This window comes from Necator americanus, chromosome III, assembly GCF_031761385.1.
Source record: "Necator americanus strain Aroian chromosome III, whole genome shotgun sequence".
Lineage (NCBI taxonomy): Eukaryota > Metazoa > Nematoda > Chromadorea > Rhabditida > Ancylostomatidae > Necator > Necator americanus.
In genome coordinates, this window is record NC_087373.1 from 34996217 (window position 1) to 35018138 (window position 21922).

At 36.5% G+C, this 21922-nt stretch overlaps 2 protein-coding genes across 2 annotated transcripts; both read left to right on the plus strand.

The window, feature by feature from the left end:
- Positions 1-1023: 1023 nt before the first annotated feature.
- Positions 1024-2717, plus strand: RB195_011961 (uncharacterized protein; the record flags this gene model as incomplete). Its single annotated transcript, XM_064193602.1, has 3 exons — positions 1024-1067; positions 1118-1265; positions 2592-2717. The coding sequence occupies 3 exons, from the start codon at positions 1024-1026 to the stop codon at positions 2715-2717; spliced, it is 318 nt and encodes a 105-aa protein (XP_064051185.1).
- Positions 2718-19230: 16513 nt separating this feature from the next.
- Positions 19231-19551, plus strand: RB195_011962 (uncharacterized protein; the record flags this gene model as incomplete). Its single annotated transcript, XM_064193603.1, has 1 exon — positions 19231-19551. One exon carries the CDS (start codon positions 19231-19233, stop codon positions 19549-19551), a length of 321 nt encoding a protein of 106 aa, XP_064051186.1.
- Positions 19552-21922: the final 2371 nt, after the last annotated feature.

Consider the following 21922-nt stretch of genomic DNA (forward strand, 5'->3'; position numbering starts at 1 on the left):
GGCACCATACCATCCAGTTACAAATTCAACGTGCTACGCCCAGTATCGGGCAGTTTATCCCAGCAAAACTTTGTTGTTATCTGTTCGGTCTATTTTTTCGTTTTTTTTTTTGTTTTTTTGTTATTTTTTATATATTTGAGCTAATTATTTTCACTTTATCTATGCACTTTGTTTGTTTGTGCGCCATCCTGTTTCTTTTATGAAACTAAAAAAAAAGTTACATGGCTCACAGCAGGGGCACAAAATATATTATGATAGAAAAAAAGAAAAAAAAAAGAAAGAAAATGTCGTATACAGTTTACAACAAAACATCTATTAAAGTATAAATATAATCGATATAATAAATAAAATGTAGAAACAGAAAACAAGGGAGTAATCTCTCATCCATCTATCTAAACTTTTTTCCTGTTGTAAAGAATTATCGAGGGATTTTTCCAGTCCTATTTTCCCCCATCAGCCCGAACAAAATGTAAAAATGTATTAAAATACTGCTGAAAATCATACTTTTTATTTTGAATAGATAAAATTTGTAGTACAATACACTTTAAACAATAGAAAAAAAAAGAAAAAAAATCTTGTGTGAAAAACAGAATGAGGAGAACAGATGTGGAAAAAATTTTACATTACCCAAATTAATGATAGATTTGAGTGGCAAGAGCTGGAGAATACGTCAGAACAGCCGCACATGCAAGGAAATCTCTCAGAAAATCTGTCCTAATCAATACTCGCACGAGAATTTGATCCTGAAGATCGATGATGGACCCTCGATCCGGAAGGTCCACTAATTCCATCGTTTGTTTCAAAAACCTCCCAACCAACAGTGCAAATCTATACGTTCGACACGGACAGCACCCCATCTCCCGTGGTGGTTCACTTACCAAGCGGTTGAAACTGGAAATTTTTCGCAAAGTCGAATTTTCGGCAGCCTTTAAAAAAGCGGAAAATTTTTAATAAAGACTGATTTGTAACTGTAATTGACGGAAAACTTTATACTGTCACTGAGAACAGAAATAACTCGGATCCATGAAAAAAATCCAAGAAAGTTCCAAGTTGATACTATTCGATTAGTAAGTAGTTTACAGAATAAATCAATAAAAAAAACGGTTTCTACGTTCAGCTACTTATTATTATTATTATTATTATTATTATTATTATTATTATTATTATTATTATTATTATTATTATTATTATTATTATTATTATTATTATTATTATTATTATTATTATTATTATTATTATTATTATTATTATTATTAGCAGCATTAGTACTGATACTATTACTATTTTAACCCGATCCCATATGATCCAGATCTAGGATCTACTAATAATCAAGAGCTTAACCAAATAAACCCTATAACTGATGCTTAATTTTTTAAAATCCCTGCAAAAAAAAAACAAAAGAAAAACTAAGGTAGCACCTGAGAGAGAAAAAAAGTCATCAAAAATCTATACAGAAGATGGAAAAGGACTGCAAATCGGTAAATTAAAGCATTATGTATAAAGAAATCTCACATCTGTTTATTCTTTTTTTTAAATAAAAAAATACTAATTTGAAAGCGCATTTAAATCAACCACAGTTCCTATTAAAATATAGATTTTATCCAAGAGTAATGAACAATTTTTAAAACAAATTTCAAAGTTTTTTTGGTTTTTTCCATTTAAATCGCTGGAAGAAAACATCAGAACTTAACCGCGCAACTAAATAAAAAATTATTCGATATTGCAGAAAATTTATGATATCGTATGAGTCTTCAAAATTAATCGAAAAGAAGGAAAACCGGTTTTTAGACTAAATCGTAGACAAAAAAAGAAAAACTGCATAGTAAACAAACAACACCCAACAAACAAAACAAAATAAAAACAGGAAGAAGAAAAAAAGAAAGAAAGATCGGGAAAAAATTAATTCATGTAATAAGCGTTTCTAACCTACTCTTTCAGTGATTTATTCATCCAAAATTATCAAATATTTGGAAGAATTGTCGAGGTTAAAAGTAAAGGAATTGCAGAGGAGGTCGGCTCCAAACGTTCCTCTCGGTGTCCCCTCCTTCCCTCCGCGTAGTTTAGCACGGATAGCAACTGTTCAACAAAACATTCATTTACAGCAGTAAAATATAACAGATCCAGACGGCGATAAATCGTGGAGTTCCTATCAATCGTTGAACGTAGTGTTGAAGGAAGAATATCCGTGATGGAGAGCAGAGCAAGGAACGCGACAGACAGACAGACAGACCGACCAACCGAGCGAGCGAGCGATAGGAGCGAGATCACTAGTTTCACCACCACCACAGCCATCATCCACACACATATCTCTATCCGAACCCGCATCGTTTGACGGACGGACGGACGGATGGATGGACACGAGACACGAAGACTCGGATTTTCGAGTCGTCGTCGTCGTCGTCGTCCTCGGTCGATCGCTGTATGACGTCAACAACACTGTAAAGTAAGCGGCGCGACTACGGTAATCATCGCCGCAGCCGTCGTCGGATCAACGCATATTGCGGGAAAAACCGCTAAGCTGGAGTTTTCGAGGTTTTTCTTTTGGATTGTAGTTGTAGTTCGCGAGTACACTCGTGAGGATTGAGGTTCAGAGGGCGAAATCAACGAGCGGAGGCGGTTTGGATGCTAATAAGGCCGACGACCTCCTCCTTCAGGGACCATTTGCTGGTGGTGGCAGCAAAACGAAGAGCACGAGAAGCGAACGAACGAGAGACTAAGCGCATAATCAATCGGCCGCAGGCCACCAACGGAGAATTGGTCGCCGTCCGTCAAAAGTGCCGCCATCGTACGGACGGAAGGACGGGCGGACGGACGGGCGGGCGGACGGACGGACGGATGGAAACATCCATAACGGTGCTGTGTGTGTGTGTTTGCACTGGATGGCCCTTACACTTTGTACTTAGCCTGGATCGGCTTCAAATCCACGACTAACGGTTATAGAAAGTTCAAAAAGATTAGAAGAATTTTAAGAAAATCGAGAAGAAAAATTGAAAGAATTTTTCCTGTCTCTATTCTGTTGCTCATGGAAAATATGGACAATGCTCATGAAAATTAATATTAATAAAAACAGGAAATAATAATAATAAGAAGAAATAGATATAAAAAAAAATTCGGGAAGAAATTGAAGTCAGATAGAAGAAGAGAATTAAAAACCAACCGAGAAAACTAAAGAGCCTCAAAAATAATGAAGGATAAAACACTTCCAATTTTAAAGGGTTGTTTTCTTATTTCTCAAAAATAAAAATTAATATAAAAGTGGGGATTTTTTCTCAAGGATTAACCTAGTCCATATTGATGGATCTAACGGATAAATTACAGCGAAAATTTCAATCTAAAAACAATTTTGCCCCGGACTAAAAAAAGTCTAGAACTATGGAGACGGAAATTATCGTTAGAGCCGTGTATCCACAAGGAAACTCATGTACTTTATTTTAATTTTATTTTTTTTATTTCATTAAAATTATTTCTTTGTTATTATTTTCTTCATTATTTGTTTTTCTTTGTTATTTCTTTATTTAGTTATTATTTCATATTCCTTTTTATATTTTATTTTTGACGAAAACGACGACGAGGACGTATTTTCACCAATTCAAGTTGAGTATAGAACGTTGCTTCTAAGTAGAACAGTTTTTTTTTCTCAAAAATCAAGTATTAAAAGATTATTATAGATAATAAATTTGAAACTCAATAATGCTAGAAAATTTTGCATTAAATATTTGCTCGAATACATGCTAAATAAAAGAGAAATAAAAGAATAAAAAAAATAAAAGAATTTAGCTCGTGATATGCCGCTCAAATCTCAAAATTTTCAATTAATTCAAAGCTAATTCAATATTATAGTAATATAATGCAGAAAAATATTGAAAATAAATTCATTTCACCAAATTTTAAAATCAATCATAAAAAAGTTAAACTAAAACTAACTAGAACTAAACTAAAAATAACCAAAACTTGAAATTCAGGAAAATAAAAGAAAATTTATCAGATGAGTATTCAAATTTCACAATTGGTCTACATACTTGATCCATACGTATCCATATCCAAGACGACGAAAAACGGCAGATTTTTTCTTTGCCATGACCCTTTGACTTTGTTATGCAGATATACCCTGAGGACATAATTAGGCCTGACCACGCGGAAGATTTTCGTTGTTGGATACCATTTTTTTTTATAATATTTGATAGATTTAACTTTTAAATATTTTTTTAAAATATTTTTATTAATAAATAACATATGTAATAAAAATGATAAAATAATAATAAATAATAAACAAAAATAATAAATAAATAAATAAAATAATAAATAATATATAAAGAAACTAAAGAGAAAACTTATGAAAATATCTTTATGAGAGCTATTTAACAATACTCTTCGTTGGTTTTATCCACATCCATTTAAAGGAAGAAAAAATGAGAAGGAAAAGAAAGAGAAAAGAGAATGTAGGAAGAAAGAAAAGAAGCTAGGCAGAGGAATGGTGAAGAGAAGAAGGAATACTGTCGTTTTTACAGAGTCTGTGCTGCGACAAAATGAAAATTGATGTTATGACATTTTCTTACACCGTGTTGCCTAGAAACAGTTTTTTTCCACACTCATCGCATGTACACGATAGAGTTTGCCACTTCCTCGAAAAAAAAATCTCGGTACTCCCACAATTTGATGGCTTATTATTTATTCATCAGATCAACTATACTAGTTCCCATGGTTTTTGTCCCGCGCGCCAGCTCCGCGTGTGCGGCTGCGACGCGTGAGCAGCCGACACTTTCCCGTCTCTGGAGGTGGTGTATTGATCGATTTTCAATCGATTAAGAAGCCATTTTCCCGTAGTGTCCTTGTTTTTGAAGATCTGACGCGGCTCTAGTTGAGCCGCTCAGCAGCACGGTCACGACGCAGTGAATAAGGGAACAAAAGGCATGGGATGGACTGTAAACGGATAATGCGAGCGAAGACATGTCTACAGCCGTGCACGGCTTCGCTAATTAGACATATAACAATGGGACCTAGGAGGTGTATAGGTCCCATTCCGACTGTGATTTGTGATTATATGGAAGACATTCTGGATCTTATCGCTAATTTTTTATAATTTTGATGAACTCCACTACTTTCTAGCCGAGGTAGGTGAATGAGAAAAAAAATCTGACGGAAAATCTAATGGTCATTCTTTCGAGGATTCCGAGTTGCGAACCCTTTCGCTCGCTCGGTAACGTGATACACATTCGAATTCCTCGATCTTTCGACCTCTGGACTTTCCGGATTGTGTACAAGAACGCGAGGGAGCAACGGCCGAACGTTGTGGGAACGGCCGGCGCGCCGAATGAGTGATGACCACTATCGGCAGCGCCGGAGACACCGACTCGTTCAACTCAGCGCTAAGCGCTTTCGGTCTGGATTTTTCTTCCTCCGTCGAGATGGTAGAAAAAAGTAGTAGGAAGAGTAGAAAGTAGTAGGAAGTGGAAGATAACTCATTTCGTAGGAGGAATTCATAAATTCAGGATCTCACTTGAACAAGCAGAACGGAGTTATGGATCATACTAGAGTTTTTTTCTAGAGAAAAAAAATAAAACAAAAATAGCTTGAGACGAGAAGTGAAAGCATGTTATCCAGAAAAAACCCAGAATTATTCGTCTGAAAATTGTTTTTTTACTTTAGTTTTTTTTTTTTAAATCTGTATTCTTTTAAAACATTTTCTCACTGTGGACGGCCTTATCCCCCTTTTTTCATTATTATTCTTATGAATATTCTTATAATATTCTTTTTATATAATATAATTCTAATTGGTCCATTTTTGAGGACCGTGCGACTGAGGAATTTTTTGGTTTTAGTGCTAGGTCCCGCTATTTTAGATGATAAAGTAAAATAGTTCCGCATTTTCGCTTTCTTCGATGTATTCCCATTTTTTCGCGGAATAAAATTCGATTAAATAGAAAAGCGATCAGAAAACGTAAAAACATTGGTGAACCCTGAAAGACAGAGACTGAAAAAAGATTTCTAAATAAAAAAATATACAGAAAAAACGATGAAACTATTTTCGCTTAGAAAACATGAAATCGTTGAGATTCGATCGTAACCTTCTACCGAGAAAATTTAATAAAATTTACATTAACATGCGAGAATGTGGAAGAAAAAATTCACGGAAATTTTTAGGCTCATCTTAGAAATGGGTGAAGAAAAAACTTTTCGAAATTTCTGAGACCTATGAACACTTCTTAATTTGAAAAGAACTTTCCAAAAATTTTAGGATCTTCTCTTGTTATTAAAAATTGTGTTGGGATGCACGTTTGGGACGAATAAGACTACGGAAAAGCTGCTGGCTGGGATCGAACCGCTGACTCCGGGAGTGTGAAGCAGACGTGATAACCACTACACCACAGACGATATTTCATTCTTTGGATTAACTATGATTGAAATACATTTTCAGTGACAGAAATTTGGAATCAATGATTTTTTTCGATCTCAGTGAAATTTTTACGTATTAATCGGGATGAAAAGTGCATGAAAAAAGCAAAATCAAAGAAGAGAAATTGATCCGGGAACGAATCCAGATGAGATCTTCATGCCGGGAAAATTTTGGAGGCAGAGACAGAACCGAGATCGTTGGATGCTCAAGCACCCAACATATTCGGAATCTTTCCAGATACGTTGTTGATTCCAGAGTGATATGCGTGAAATTCGTCGTGAAACTCGCGGGGAACCCGTTTTTTTACAACGTTATCCCGCTGGATGCTCAAAGTTCTCCACATCCACATCCGCACCGCCGCTTTTTTTGCCATTCACTATCGCTTATCGATTGATCGGATAGCGTCAGACATGTTAGACATCGAGAGGTCCGAAAGTGGAAAAATTTTCAATGTGCCTCATAGAAATAATTTTTTCAACTCTTGTAAAAAAAAAGAAGAGAGTTTCCTGCTTTCCTAAACTTTCTAACAGATAACAAGGATAAATTCAGTGTCTTATAAAAATTTCACATGGCAGACATCTCAATCAGCAAAAATTAGTTAATCAATTATTGATTAGTTTGATCTCTCATAATCCTCTCTCAGAAGGTAATGAGAAATTTTCCTCCATCAGCAACAAATGAACGAGTAAATGAATGAACAAGCGAATGATCGAATTAATGAAAGGAAGACTCGATGAATAGATGAATAAATGAATGGATTAGCAAATGAACGAATGAATAAGTGAATGAATGAATGAATGAATGAATGAATGAATGAATGAATGAATGAATGAATGAATGAATGAATGAATGAATGAATGAGTAGAAAGATTGAATTGTTGGATGGAATGGTAATTGGGTAAACTGATGAAATAATCAAAAAAGAGGATTATCATTTAATAGGCAATAAAGTGACTAAACAAATGTGTAGTTGGATGAAGAAATTTAAAAACAAACAACTGTGGATCAAAAAATCGCAATTAATAATCAATCAATTAATAATAATCTATACATTTAAAAATAACAAAATATTAAAGAATAGAAAAATTGTCAAAATGATGAATATTGATATTTTAAAGAAGAAAAAGGTAAGTGTTAAATTATTCCTCTCAATAGAAAATTCCATTCAAGCCAAAACGTTGAAACGTCAAGGATTTTACAAAGTATCCGTCTATAAAGCTCGTAAGAGCACTAGCATAGACGAAAAACGCCAAAATTTTGAAATTTCCAGGGGAAATGGCATTCTTCCTCTCTTTTCCTCTGTAAAATAGCTCAGTCGTCGTTTTAATCGAGAGAAAGTTGGGGAAAAAGTTAAAAACTTTGAATCTTCCAAAAAACCAAAATAATGGATTTTTACGACAGTACTTAGTAAAAATCTTCTACCGAGACAACGCCGGAAAACTTGCCTTTACTTGAAAAAATTTGGATGAAAAATTTCCATTTCTCGCCATCAAAAATTTCTTCTCATTAAAAATTCTACAGGAATGCTCTCAGGATCAATTGCAATCGAAATGCTCGTTTGAAGCGATAAAAACTGAGAAACAATGGATTTTTCAAAAACTTAGTATTATTAATTGGCATAAAAGGCGTAAGGAAAAAAAATGAGGAAGAAGAAAGAGAAGAAATGGACCTAGAATATTTAACGAAAAATTTTTGAATTGAAAATTATACCATGGACCCTATAGCCTACAGCGAAAAACTCTCCTCAATGAGGAACTAATTAGTAGAAATCGAAAGCGGGCGGGAATCGATGCAGCAAGCAATAAAAGCGCGAATTCTGAGTGGTTTTTGAGGAAACAAAGTATTTTTCCAATAACTTACAAATCCACAGCAAAAAACGCATTAATGGGAATCAATAACGGATTTGAAAAGGAACGTTTTGCTGGACGTTTTACTCCAGAAATAAAATTCAAAGTAAAAAATCCGCAGATCTCCGTAGATAGAAGCAACTAAGTCGAGCTAAGCGGATTTTGAAGCGGGGTTTTGAAAACACAACAAGCTTTCAGTGGAAAAATTTCCAGAAAAAAGGAAATATTCCAAATTTAGGTGAAATAAATAGTTTTGGCAGGGTTTCGGGTTGAATTTAAATTTGAATTCAAAAATCAAAATAAATAATAGGGAAGAAAATAAAATAAAAGAGAAATAAAAGACAAATAATAAAGTAAAATAAATAACAAAACAAATATATATACAAAAATAAAATTAAATAATAATAAGATATAAAAATATGTTATACAATGCACTATATGTGTAATATATATATATAACGTAGTAAAATAAATATAAAAAATAAGATGTAAAAATATACAAAAATTAAGGTGTTTGAAGAAAACCACCGTTCATGGTCCCCTCTTTTTCCTCTCCCTGAATTCTACCGTCTCCCGCACCCCCTCTGGCCCCCTCCAATCACAACCGTAGGTAGTGCCATCGTTGCTTTGTGTCACAGAGGTCTGAAGTGAAGTGACGGAAGAACGGAGAATAGGCGTCGGACAGGTTACGGACTCGGACTACGGTATGTTGACATGTGTGTACAATACGTATTTATGTGTGTGACCGCCGACCATCTTCAATACGTTCCAGCGGATGAGTTCTGATGAAAGGACGCTCCGCTCGAGAAGTGGTTCTAGGGGGTAGAAACGAGGCTTGTCTCTTGCTTGAACTACTGCTGCCGACACGACCCTCCTCGGCCCCGTCCAGGAACGGGTTTCACCCCCCTCCCCCTACCCCCTTTCTCCGAAAAACGACCTCGTCGTAAAGGAAGAAAACAATGGAAACTACTCGATTTTCACGAACGCTCAGTTATTCTATGGTGGAAAAGACGGTTCAGAGACCATGAATGAATGAGCGAATGAACAAATAAATGAACGAGCGAATGATTGAATGAATGAGCGAATGAATGAACGAGTGAATGAAAGAATGAGTGAATGGATAAATTAGCGGATGAATGAATGAGCGACTGAATGAGCGAACGGATGAACGAGTTAATCAAAGGATGACCGAATGAATGAGCAAATGAATGAATGAGCGACTGAATGAGCGAATGGATGATTGAGCGACTGAATGGACGACTAAATGAATGAATGAATGAATGAATGAATGAATGAATGAATGAATGAATGAATGGATGAATGAATGAATGAATGAATGAATGAATGAATGAATGAATGAATGAATGAATGAATGAATGAATGAATGAATGAATGAATGAATGAATGAATGAATGAATGAATGAATGAATGAATGAATGAATGAATGAATGAATGAATGAATTGTTGAACTGACGATCAGCGGTCAGTCGAGGCGAGCCGGCCGACTTCCGTCGTTCACTGCTCCGACAAGACTTATGAGTGTGTAATAGGTGAGTTATTCGAGTGAGCCGGGAGTACGGTAGGACTAATCAAAACGTCCACTCCTCTTCAGTCAGTCAGTTTGAAAATTTAAACAAAAAAAACAAAACAAGTGAAGGGATCGAGTCGCGTGATCGATTGTTTTTTTGTTTAAGAAAACTTTTAAAAATGAGCAATGATCATCAGTTACGACCTTACGGTATCAGATGTTACGATAGCCTCTGAAAGATACAGAAAACGAAGAAAAAATTTAAAAACATCCAAAGTTACGAAAGGAGGTCGAAAATCGAAATAAACAAAGCATACATAAACAGACAACAAAAAACCTTTTTTCAGTATTTGGGAGGAAATATGGGAAAAAGGCTTGAAAGGAAAAATAGAATTTGAGAAATAAAAGTTAGTACCCAAACAACTTTTAGGTGTTTTTAAGTAATATAAATATTCAATAACATAATTTTGAGTTGGTGGGTTTTTTTGTAGTGTAGCGGTTAGAGGTTCCGTTTACTGAACGATCGATCGGAGGTTGGAGTCCGCCCCGGTGTCACCAAGCTTTTCATCCCTCCGGGGTCGATAAATTGGTACCAGACTTGTCTGGGAGGATAAAAACACTGACTTGACACATCGGCTAGCCACCGCAAGTCATTGTAGAGGCCAGTTGCACGTTCGTAAACCTCAAACGATTCTGAATTTTGATATAGTGGGGATTCTGAATTGAAGTTGGGCGTGTTGGCGGGTCCCAAGCGGATTGATTAGCGCCAGTGACTTTATCCTTTGTCCTTCAATATAATTTCGAAAATTTTTAAAAAGTTAAAGAGTTTGTTCCATTCATTATCACACTATCCTATTATATTTTTATTCACCTATCTATTATTTTTAACTTCTAACACTTTGAAGTTTTGTAAGACTCCCCGCCCCCAGCATGGAGGGACCCCAAAATTGTGGTAAGTCAAGGTAAACCGAAAATCGTAAAAATGAAGCCATTGGATGGAAATTCTAGAACGTTCCGTAAAGTGCAACCAAAGTGCAAATTCAAAAGAAACGTAAATAGAGGAAAGAGGGAAAAAAAGAACTCGAATACCGGATAACGGGTGGTAAAAGTGCAGTGGAAAGCAGAAAAGTCAAGCTACTACTCTAGCTACTACGCAGGTTGTACGTTGTACTCAACGTAGTGAAAAATGCTAAAATTGACTAATCCATTCGAAATCTTTAAAAGATCACTTATCGCCAAAAAGAAAAAGAATGTGGAAATATATCATACATACAAGTATGTATAAGAAAATATGATTAATGGCGGTAAAGATTTCAAAAAGTTGCTTTCTGGTGCAATATTGCGTAAATGCTATCGCGTCCTAATCGACCGGAACCGATCAATAATTCGATAATTTCAGTTGTATCATAGTGTTATCTGTAGTAGCTCTGAGTTCAGGCTATGACCGAGTATTCCCCAACGGACCACGCACCCTGCACTGATACGGTGGGTTCGACGGACGAGGACAGAGGCAGCGCGAGATGACGCGTCGCGTATTCATCACGGATTTTTGTGACGAAGTGATTATACTATTCCATTTTTTGTGTTTTTTATTTTATTTATTTTATTTTATTAATTGTTTATTTATTTCATTCCAAATTTTTTCCCGAAAAGAATATGAAATTTTAAAAAAATTAAACAAAAAAAAACAGTAATGCTTGAAAAAGCTTGTAGAGAGGGATCATTTACTAACGAAAGTTTAGCAGTTGAAAAAACTTTTAAAAAAGTAAAATATAAAATAAGTGAATTAGTAAAAATAAATAGAATTAACAGAAATAATTCAGTTAGAAAAAAAGGAAAAATTCTTAATTCATCTTGTGTAAATGTAAAAAAAGAGAGCGAGAAAGTTTTTGCAAATATTAAAATGAAAAAAGCGAACAAAAAAATTCAATTCCAAGAAGCAATTAGAAACTCCCAAGTGAGTCTATGAGAACTTCAACTCATATGTATCTAATCATGAAAAAAAGGGAATCCTGAAAATCGATGGAAACTCTTGCTGGATTTTTTTTCTCTGAAAAAGAAAGAAAAGAAAATTGTACAATACGAGGGAGAAACGAGAAACTATGTGCAAAAAAAAAGAAGTCGAACATTTTCGAATACGATGCGCGCGTCTCACTTTTCATTTAATTGGCGAGTTGGCAAAAATTCAAAACCAAATGAAAACACGCAATTTTGCACGAATTACAGGTATTTACGTAACGTTTATCGCTATTCCAGCAATATTTTCAGAATCGAAGAGTGAAATTTTGAGAAAAAACGCTAAACATCTAAGCGATCAATAATACAGAAAATTTCTACATGTTTATCCATGGAAAAAGTTTTAGAGAAATATTTCTGTGCTTAGAACACAGAGTTCTAAGTGATGAAGAGCAAAGAACTATTTTTTTAATATTTTTTAAAATTTATTTTTCTATTACTTACTTACTACTTACTTATTACCATTTTTGTACAGCGGTCTGATCGGATTTAAGGATCAAATTTGGAGCAAATTAGAGACCACCAGGTGAGCACTATGTTAATTCCTGCACAAAATAAATAATTTCAAATATTATTCACTTGATGAGAAGAAGATAGCGGAGATATGGACGAGTTTTCCGTTATCAAAATCAGGAGGCAGGTACAATTCTAGTGGTGTAGAATTCAATTAATAAGGTGAATTTTATGTGAGACACACTCCGGACAATGTTTTAGTCATTATTTATTTATATTTTAGTTTATTTATCAATTTATTTATTTGTTTCCAAACATCCATAGGTGTACCATAAACAAGAACAACGAACGAGGTAATGACTGCGCTGATTAGAGGGGATTTTTCGCAACCGAATCTGTTCGAGGACGAGTTTTACACGAATGTGTAGGAGGTGGAGCATTTATTTTTAAAAAAAATGCCCTGAGCGAAGAAATCCCCAGTGTTCTCATGTGAATGAGTACTAATCCAAGGTACGTATTCAATTTTAAAAAAAAACAACAAAATGATAAACAATAGCGAACTGTCCAACTGTAGGTAAATAAAGGTAAGAGTAAATAAAGCGCTAGACTATGAGAAATAATAAACAAATAAACAAATAAATGGAGAAAATTGGAATTAAATTAAACACTAATTAAAAAGATTAACATTTACATATTAATTAACATAATTACAAAGATTCATAGAGTTAAATGGAAATGAATAAGGAATTTCATATTTCATACTTTATAGGAGGACATCGACAGGAAAGAATGGAAGAAAGAAAGGAAGGAAAAAGAGGGAAGAAAAGGAAAGGGAAGGGAAGGAAAGGAAAGAAAGAAAGCAGAAGCAGACGAACTCCCACAGAATCCTCCCCCCGGCGCCCGAAACGAAAGTGAAAACACCTCTTTTCTTCTCAGAACCTGCGTTTATAAGTGAAAGTGACGTGTGAGGATGAGCCCCTGTGGCATTTGGTACCCCCTTCCCCCCTCACCCCCCATCACCAGCAGTAGTAAGCAGCAATGCACAAACACCGTCACCGTCACCGTCACCGTCACCCCCACCGTTCCCTGTTTTTCTCGATTCTGTCCGTCCGCGTGTCTGTTAACGCTAAGAAGCGCTCGATCGGTCGGTCGGTCGCTCGTTCCTCGCTCGTTCGTCGTCCAGGAACAGGAATACACGAACGAATGAATCAGACACAAGCAGCAGCAGCAGCCGCAGCAGCTGTTCCATCAAATGCCCAATCTCAGGATTCCGAGTAATTATTGGAGAGGAACCGAGCAAAATGCCGCTAACCGCTAAACCGCTAAATTTCCACCCACATAAGTCGTGAACAACCTAAAAATCGGATTTGAAGCTCGTTATGTAAATTTTTCCTCCCGTAACTGATCCATTTTCATTTTTGATTTTGAAACCTGATCTAAAAAGTTTCATTTTACTTTTTTTTCCGAAATTTTCACTTTCGGACACAGAGATTTTGCAAACCTGAACGTTGATCTCAGGATTCTGAGTAATCACTGAAGAGGAACCTAACAAACAAAACCCGGTTAACTCATTCGGACACGGGGATATCGCGAACCTGAGTTTTGTCCTAGGACTGAGCTCAAATTAGACGAGAAAAACCGGATCAATATTTATTAATTTACTTATTTACTTATTTATTTATTTATTTATTTATCTGAAAACGCCCACAGGTGTGCCATAAAACAAAAAACAAGATGGAACAGAGCCCATTAGTCGCATAAGTTTTACACAGCAAGGCTGGTCCTTCACAGAATAATGTGTGGTGGATTGGCAGTTTCTTCTCCTGCTACAGAAATCCTGAGAAATTCTCACACGAGATTCTTTTTCCAAACCCAGAACGCTACAGTATATAAGAGTTACTGAGGTTTAGGTGATCAGCTTAACCCGGAGCGGATGAATCCGTCAGGGACCCTGGACGAAGGGGTGGTGGGACCTAAAGTGGAAGGGCTCACTAACTCTAGCATCTAATAAATGAATCTATTCGCTTAATGTATGAAAGTATCCAAAATATGCAATAAAAATAAAATAAGACCGTTCAAGTCGGAAAAAATAGGTTTTCTTTGAAATTTACTCATTCTAAAATTCCATAAAAATTTATTTTGTTCTTTTTTGCTGCGCTGTTGGAGTATGTGGATAAATAAGAAAAAGAAATAGAACATAAAAGAAGAAATAATAAAGAAAAGGTAAAGAAACTGAAATAAATCCCTAGGATTTATTTTAAGATCTAAATTAAGAAAACTAAGAATAAAACAAATTGACCCCATCCCCATCTCAAAAAGGTGAAGGATGTTTCTGACAAAAATTGGGTGAAAAAAACAGGAATGAAGAGGATTTAAAGGAATTTTACGAAGAGGATCTCCGAGAATGGAATTTCGAGAATCGGGAATAAACAATTAATAAACAAGGAAAGTAATAAAAAATGAATTTTTAATCATATAAGTCGTGAACAACCTAAAAATCGGATTTGAAGCTCGTTATGTTTCTCCTCCCATAACTGATCCATTTTCATTTTTAATTTTAAAACCCGATCTAAGAAGTTTCACTTGACTTTTTTTCCTATAATCTTTAATCTATGTTGTAAAGTTATTGTTGAAAAATAGTAAAAATAGAAAAAAAGACATTTAAAAAAACGCAAAGAAAGAATGTTCTCGAAAGAAAGTGCAGAGGAGAAAAAAGACGCATGAAAAAGCCGAGAGGATCAGAGGAGATTATGAGGTAGGGCAAAAAAAGCAAAAAAAGAACAATGATAGAAAAGGAGTGTGATCGAAAGAAAAGGCTTAAGTTTTTAGAGGTTTTTTTTTTTGACATTTTCCAACAAAACTTCTACGGTTAGTGAAGAGGTTCACCTTGCCAATGACCCTACAAATTACCGTCGATCAGCTCAGGGTCATCCGAAAAATCAGACCAAACAATGCGAGTAATGGACCTTGTTTGATCTGATCATCACTTGGATGATTTGTGTGATGTTGTGAACGAATAGCCAAGAAGGTAATCGAAGGATTTTTCCCAACTAACCCTAATAAATCTCTGGAAATTTTGAGGAAATTCCCTCAGAAACGTCCATATCGTCTGTCAGCGACGGGCGAGCCTAGTCCAGTTACGGGAATTTCTTGATCTATTCATCACTTGGATCAACGTCTGATGTCAGCGATAGTCCCAGGACCTAACCGAAGGATTTCTCTTAACTAAACCAAATTCCGAGAATTATTGGGAAAACTTTCTCGAAAACTTTTTCGAAAATTTTTGTTTCGATGAGCGCCTGTTCGAAAGTTCACGGGATGCGTGGAATGCGGAACGGTACTCAAAAATTCCGTCGACGACAGTTCAGCGCGATGAGTGCGCGGAAAGTTTGAAAAGCGGACAAAGAGCTTGTGCGTATGTGCGAGCGGCGGCGGCGGCGGAGGTGACGACGACGACGAGCGCCGTCGCGCGGAGATAAGGAGGTCCGCTCGATGACGGACGGACGGATGGACGCACGAACGGACGGACCTCCTAGTACCGTACACAAAGCGAAAGAATATCATATGTGATCCGAATACGATTATGTTTAGTGTGGAAGACGTTCGACGATTCCATCAACGAATTCGAATATTCGAACACGTCGAGCAATCAGAAATCTGGGCCGTATTCGAACGAGTAGGAACGAATGAGTGATCATTATTCGATCACCTATTATATTATTTTATTGTTTATTTTGAAATTATTCGAATTGGAATAGTCGAGTGTACAAGTTTTTAAGTTCCCCGCCACGAATGAATATATGAACAGTCGAATGAGTTCGAATATTCGTTCGAAATGAAAAACTACATCCGAGCACCCTTGCGTCTAATGTGTTTGTGTGTGCAAACTCACAAAAGCGCATCATCTTTCTCTTGGACTTTCGACGAACAATTTTGAATATTCGAATAATCGAAAAAGAGGAGAGTCCTCGAACGAATACGTATGAATGATTATTCGTTAGATGTTGGACGTGTTCGATTTGGATTGGTCGAACGTCGAAACTCGAATGAATTTTGACCAGGAATGAAAATATAAATGGTTGAATGAGTTCGAATATTAGTTTGAATCCTAGAAATTCGCTCCAAACGAGAAATTGTATTCAACCATCACTCAGTAAGAAAAAAATAAAATAAAAGTTTCTACGTAGAAGCCCCATTGGAGGGGATTTCCAACATTCGAACGAATATTCGAAGTGATTCGACTATTCATATTTTCACTCATCTTTGAGGATTGGCTCTCTTTGAGAACGTAAAAATCGTGAAATAATTCGGAAAGAGAAAAAACTTCAATCATTCACCCATAACTACTGATTTCTTCAGAAGCGTCCCAGTGACTAAACAATAAATAAATAAATAAATAAATAAATTAGTGAAAAAAGTAAGTAAACAGAAAAATACCAGAATTTTCCTGCTATTCACGTGCACAAAACGGTGTTTGCTTTGCAGAAAAAGTTCACAACTATTTAGAGCGAGGAACCAGTAAAGCAGACGGGACGTTTTTTTTTGTGGAAAAAAAAACTCCACAGCTTTTATGGCTAGTTTGATTTTTTTTTCTTCTCATTCGAATGCAGGTTTAATTTAAGCGACAATCGGACAACATTCGAATCCTCTGAGGCTAAAGAGCTTATCCATTATAAAAAAAAGTGCAAATGGACTATAAATTAACACTTACTATTAATTATTATTTATTATTTGATTATTTATGCGCTAAAATAAAAAATCGAGCAGGGAATAAATTTTAAAAAAATTTGGGGAATGTCCTATTAGGTAAAAACCGAACAGAACGTTCAGCCAATGGTGAAATTTAGCATTCGAAGAGAAGAAAAAAGAGAATTTAATAAAGGACAGCGTTTTTGTTTTCGAAATTCTTGAAAGAAATTGGAATAAATAAAGAATAAATAAAAATAAGATAAATAAAGCGCAAAACTGGGAAGAACATACGATTTTTTTGAAAAACGCAAAAAATTTCGAGACGAACAAATTTTTCACTGTGAAAGAAAATTCAAAGAAATAGGAGAGAAACAATCTAATTTTTCAATTTGGAAGAAAAGGCATCAAAGGTGAAAGGGGAAATTTCTCTTAAGTGATGCGAATTTGCATAAATAGAAAAAAAGAGAGCAAAGAGGCGAAAGGAAAGGAAGAATCCATCGATTCAATCGATGAAAAATTCTGGAAATTGTAAAAAGTACAGAATTCAAGGAAAAATAGCAGATTTTCTAGGAATGAGGAGGAGGAGGAGGTGTGAAGCCAAAGTAGAAAGCAGAAATTTACTTTAATTTTCAAGAATTCGGGAAATCCTAAAAATATCAGGTTCTTCAAGAGAAAAAGAGGTTTAAAGCGAGGATTTTCGATGGGATTTTTTGGGGGAAAAAATTTATGCACTTTTCGACCGGTCGGACGAATTTGATCTACAAGTTGGGTCTTCACCACCACCACCTCCTCCTCGGACACGAATTCACTTTCAGGAAGCCCCATAGGGCATAGAGCTGCTGCAATTGCAGCAGCAATGGAATCTCGTAGTACAGGACTCAACGAGCGGCCGGGAAATCAATAGGGAACGTAGAGAGGGCCCGAGAGATGGAGATGCCGTGGAAATAGTGTGGAGAATTGTGGACGACGCAGACGACGAGATGAAAAGATAAACAGGCCGGTTTCGGGACTTGTGGACTAGTGTGGCTGGCTAGCTGTGCGTTCAACACGAGACACACAATGTCAAGCAGTAATTGGGGGCGGGAACGGGAAAATGAGGGAAATGAGGTGAATGAGTGAGCGAGTGTGTGAAAAGCTCAGACGCAGAGATACGCGAAAATTCCCAAAAGATTATTGGATTTATTTTCACTCGAAATTATTACTATAATGAAAACTGCTTGGATTGAGGAAAATTTGAGTAGAAATTTGAGTTTTTTTTTTGAGTAAAAAAATTGTTCGGTGATTCGATTCGAAAAAATTCGAAATTCGGAATTCGAAAGAAGAGAGTATTTCGAATAAAAAGAAAGAAATTGAAGTGGAAACGTAAGAGAAAAAGTGATAGAAGAAAAAGAAAGTGAAGAGATGAGAAAAAAAAGGAAAAATAAACGATACGATAATATAAAAAAAGAAAATATGTTTTAGAATGATTTTAGAATGATCGTAGAATAAAATAGATTATTTCATGGATTTCGAGAAATAGGTTGTTTACGAGAATTTTCCAGAAGAAACGAAACGTGCCCTTTAATAGCGAAAGAAGCAATTAGTGAAATATTTTGACATAATTACCCTGTGAAGATTAGTTAATTACCTTAATTAGTTTCACTCCTTCCAAACAAATATTTTAGAAATTGGTAAAAGAAATTTTTTAGTAGTTTCTGCCATGACTACGCCGTGTTTCATTAGCTTCGATGCCAAAATACTAGTATGACTGTTTCCAGGAAATGACTCGAAATTTTTTTTTTTGAGGTTTCAAGCTAAATAACTGCGATAACTGAGAGAAAAAACCGTGGTACCTGTATGAAATACGGAGCAAGATGGTGGGAAAAATTTCAGGTACAATACTGAAATCATGAAAAACCTGTAAGTAAACCCCTTAGGTTACGGTGTCTCCCATCTTTCTCGTTCGACGTTTCACATTTAAAAAATATAGCGCACAGGGTTGATCGTGCACAACTGACTCATCAGGAAAATGAACGCTATGGCTGAGATCCGTCATCGAACTGACTATTTAGAGCGAGTTTCATAAAACTGATACTAAATATTTGGCAGTTTTTTCTTTTGGAATCTGCCATTGATTCGGTGGAAGATATTTTTAGTCATTTGTGGAAAAAGGTAGTGGAAAGAAATACGTAATTTTTGAATAGAAATATTAGGCTGGATAGAAAGTCTTGTCACTCATTTCCAGAACTTTCCATTTTTGGGCGGAACCCATGTTGCACCATGTTGTAGTTGTAGAACATTCTCGAAGATTCTCCACAATACGTATGCATAGCCGGGGGCCTTCCTTAACTTTAATCACGATGTCAGTTACGCAAGAGCAACTTCGAGCTATCATCTTCTATGAATGGCTTGGCGGCATTGGAGCAACGGCAACAACCCTCAAAATCAATAGCAGATCGGATAAGGGCACCGCTACCATCAGAACTATCAAGCGCTGGTTCGCTCGCTTCGCAAGCGGAAACACCGATTTCGAAGACAAGCCCCGGTCGGAACCCCCTCCCACTTTGTTGAAGACTCCGCCATTCTCGACGCTGTCAAAGAGGATCCGGAGATACTCGCAGTCTTGCGACAAGAATCGGGCGTAGCCATTCAACAAGCGTCAGTCGCCTCCAGGCCCTCGGCTACAGAAAAGTACTCGATGGATCCCTCACACTGTGACGGACGGTTTACCCGGGTATCCATATATCAATCTCTCCTTCATCGCCCGTATCGAAAGGAGTTCCTCGAAGATTTTATTACTGGAGATGAGACTTGGGTCGTCTACGACTCTAACGTGCACCGTGTCGTTTGGCTCTCTCGAGGAGAAGACCCGCCGACGCAAGCCAAATCGGACCTCACCCAAAGAAGTGCCTCCTTTGTTGCTTTTGGGATTCGAGGGGAATGCTGCTTAAAGGCATCACTCCACGAATCTGAGGCGGTACGGATTTCAGGTGGAGTATTCGTGTACGGGATCGTAGATTAAGGAGAGGGAGGTGATTCCGTCCATTTCTTCCTAATTGCCGTAAAAAACGGCCCGGAAGATACGGCTTCAGGCGACCTGGCGCACTATTTTCTACAAGGAGTTCGATTGGAGCGCGCCAGCCTTGTGCGGCGCCGCATCTTCCGGGCCGTTTTTTACGGCCATTAGGAAGAAATGTACGGAATCACCTCCCTCTCCCTCTCCATAGTCTGAAATCTGCTCCACCTCAGATTCGTGGGGTGATGCCTTTAATGATCTGCTCCTACAAGGCCACACCGTCACCGATTCCATATACCTTAGTCAGCTCCAGAGCTCGCATCGGCCGTTCGAGAAAAACAGCCGAGACGAGTTTCGATGCACCTCCTCCACGATAACGCCAGGCCCCGTGTACCTAAAGAGACCCATGAAAAACTAGAGGAGTCAGGCTGGGAGTCGGTGCCCCATTCCCCTATTCTCCCTACCTAGCCCCTCAGATTACCACTTATTCCGGGCACTTAAGGCTTTCTTAGCTAAGAAAAGCTTCACCAAGTTTGAAAAAGTCGAACTGGCGGTCAGCGACTTCTTCGACTCCCAGTCTCCCCAGTTCTGAGAGAAAGAGATCGCTGACCTGCCTATTAGGTGGGACACTATTGCAATTAATAATGGTGATTACATTATTGATTAATTTCTATTGTAAGCTGAGTAAAAAAAATTAAGCAGAAAAAATAACAATTGGTGGCAAGACTTTCTGTCCAGCCTAATGGATTGTTGGATTTTCATTGATGACAGCGAGCGTAAGCTGGTTATAGATGGCTTTTTTGGTGGACTATCTAGGTAAACAAGTAGATAAATAATTAAACAAATAATGGAATAGTGGAAGTGAAGTGAATTTTGAAAATCCTTAAAAACATTCATCCGAATATTCTTCAACGGAAACCACAAGAAAAACAGCTGATCTCAGCGGTAGCGGGAGAAAGGGGGAAGGGGCAAACGGGGCGCTAATAGCGACTACAAAAACACTCACGTGAAGCCAATCATGATGTTGTGGATGTCTTTCGTTTAGCAATTTTCGGATACGATAGTGATTTTTTTTAAGTGAGCCGTTATCTGTTCAACAAATATTTGCGTAGAAATCCAAATTACAATTTACATTTCAGATTTTTAATTTAACGCTTCAATTCACAAATTCAATATTTTTGTCCTAAAAAATGTCAGCAAGAAAAGTCCCGGCGGAAATGTTGCAAACAGAAAAACAAAAAGACTTAGATTTGACCTTACTTTGTAAAGACATTTATAAATATCTTTTTTTGAATGAACGATTTGAAATAAGTTCATAGGAAACATTATTTCACAGAAATATTTACAAAATTTGTCGAAAATAAAATAAGGATAGTTATACAAAATAAATTTCAAAATACAAAACCTGTCATCTATAAAGTAAGACCGTAATAGTTGTTGATACAGGGAAGGGAACTACCTCGCCCATTTCGACTCAGACAACTGTAACTATAGATAAATAAATACAATATGAGAAAATAAATATAAAAATAAATAAGAAAGATAAAAAATAAATAGAAAAAGACAAAGATAAATAAATAAAAAGATAGGATAAATAAGTAAAAATAAATAAAAATAAATAGAAAATAGAAATAAATATGAGAAAAGATTAGGTGAGTGTCGTTAATCTATCCGCTTGGGACCCGCCAACACGGTCGACTTCAATTCGAAAGGATCTGACGTTTCTTTTAAACGCATGTACAGCCTATACAATGATTCCGATGTCCAGCCCAATGTATCCAGTCAATGTTTTTATCCTCCCAGACAAATCCGGTGACAATTTTTAATTCCAGAGCGGTGAGAGGCTTAGTTGGCATTGGAACGGGATCGAACCATCCACCATGGGGCCACCCACAACCGAACTTCATGCTAACCACAGAACACCTTGTGCTCCTCTTTCTCCCAAGGATAGGTGACTTTATCCGCAAATCATTTTTTTTTCACACAAGGGATAATGGATT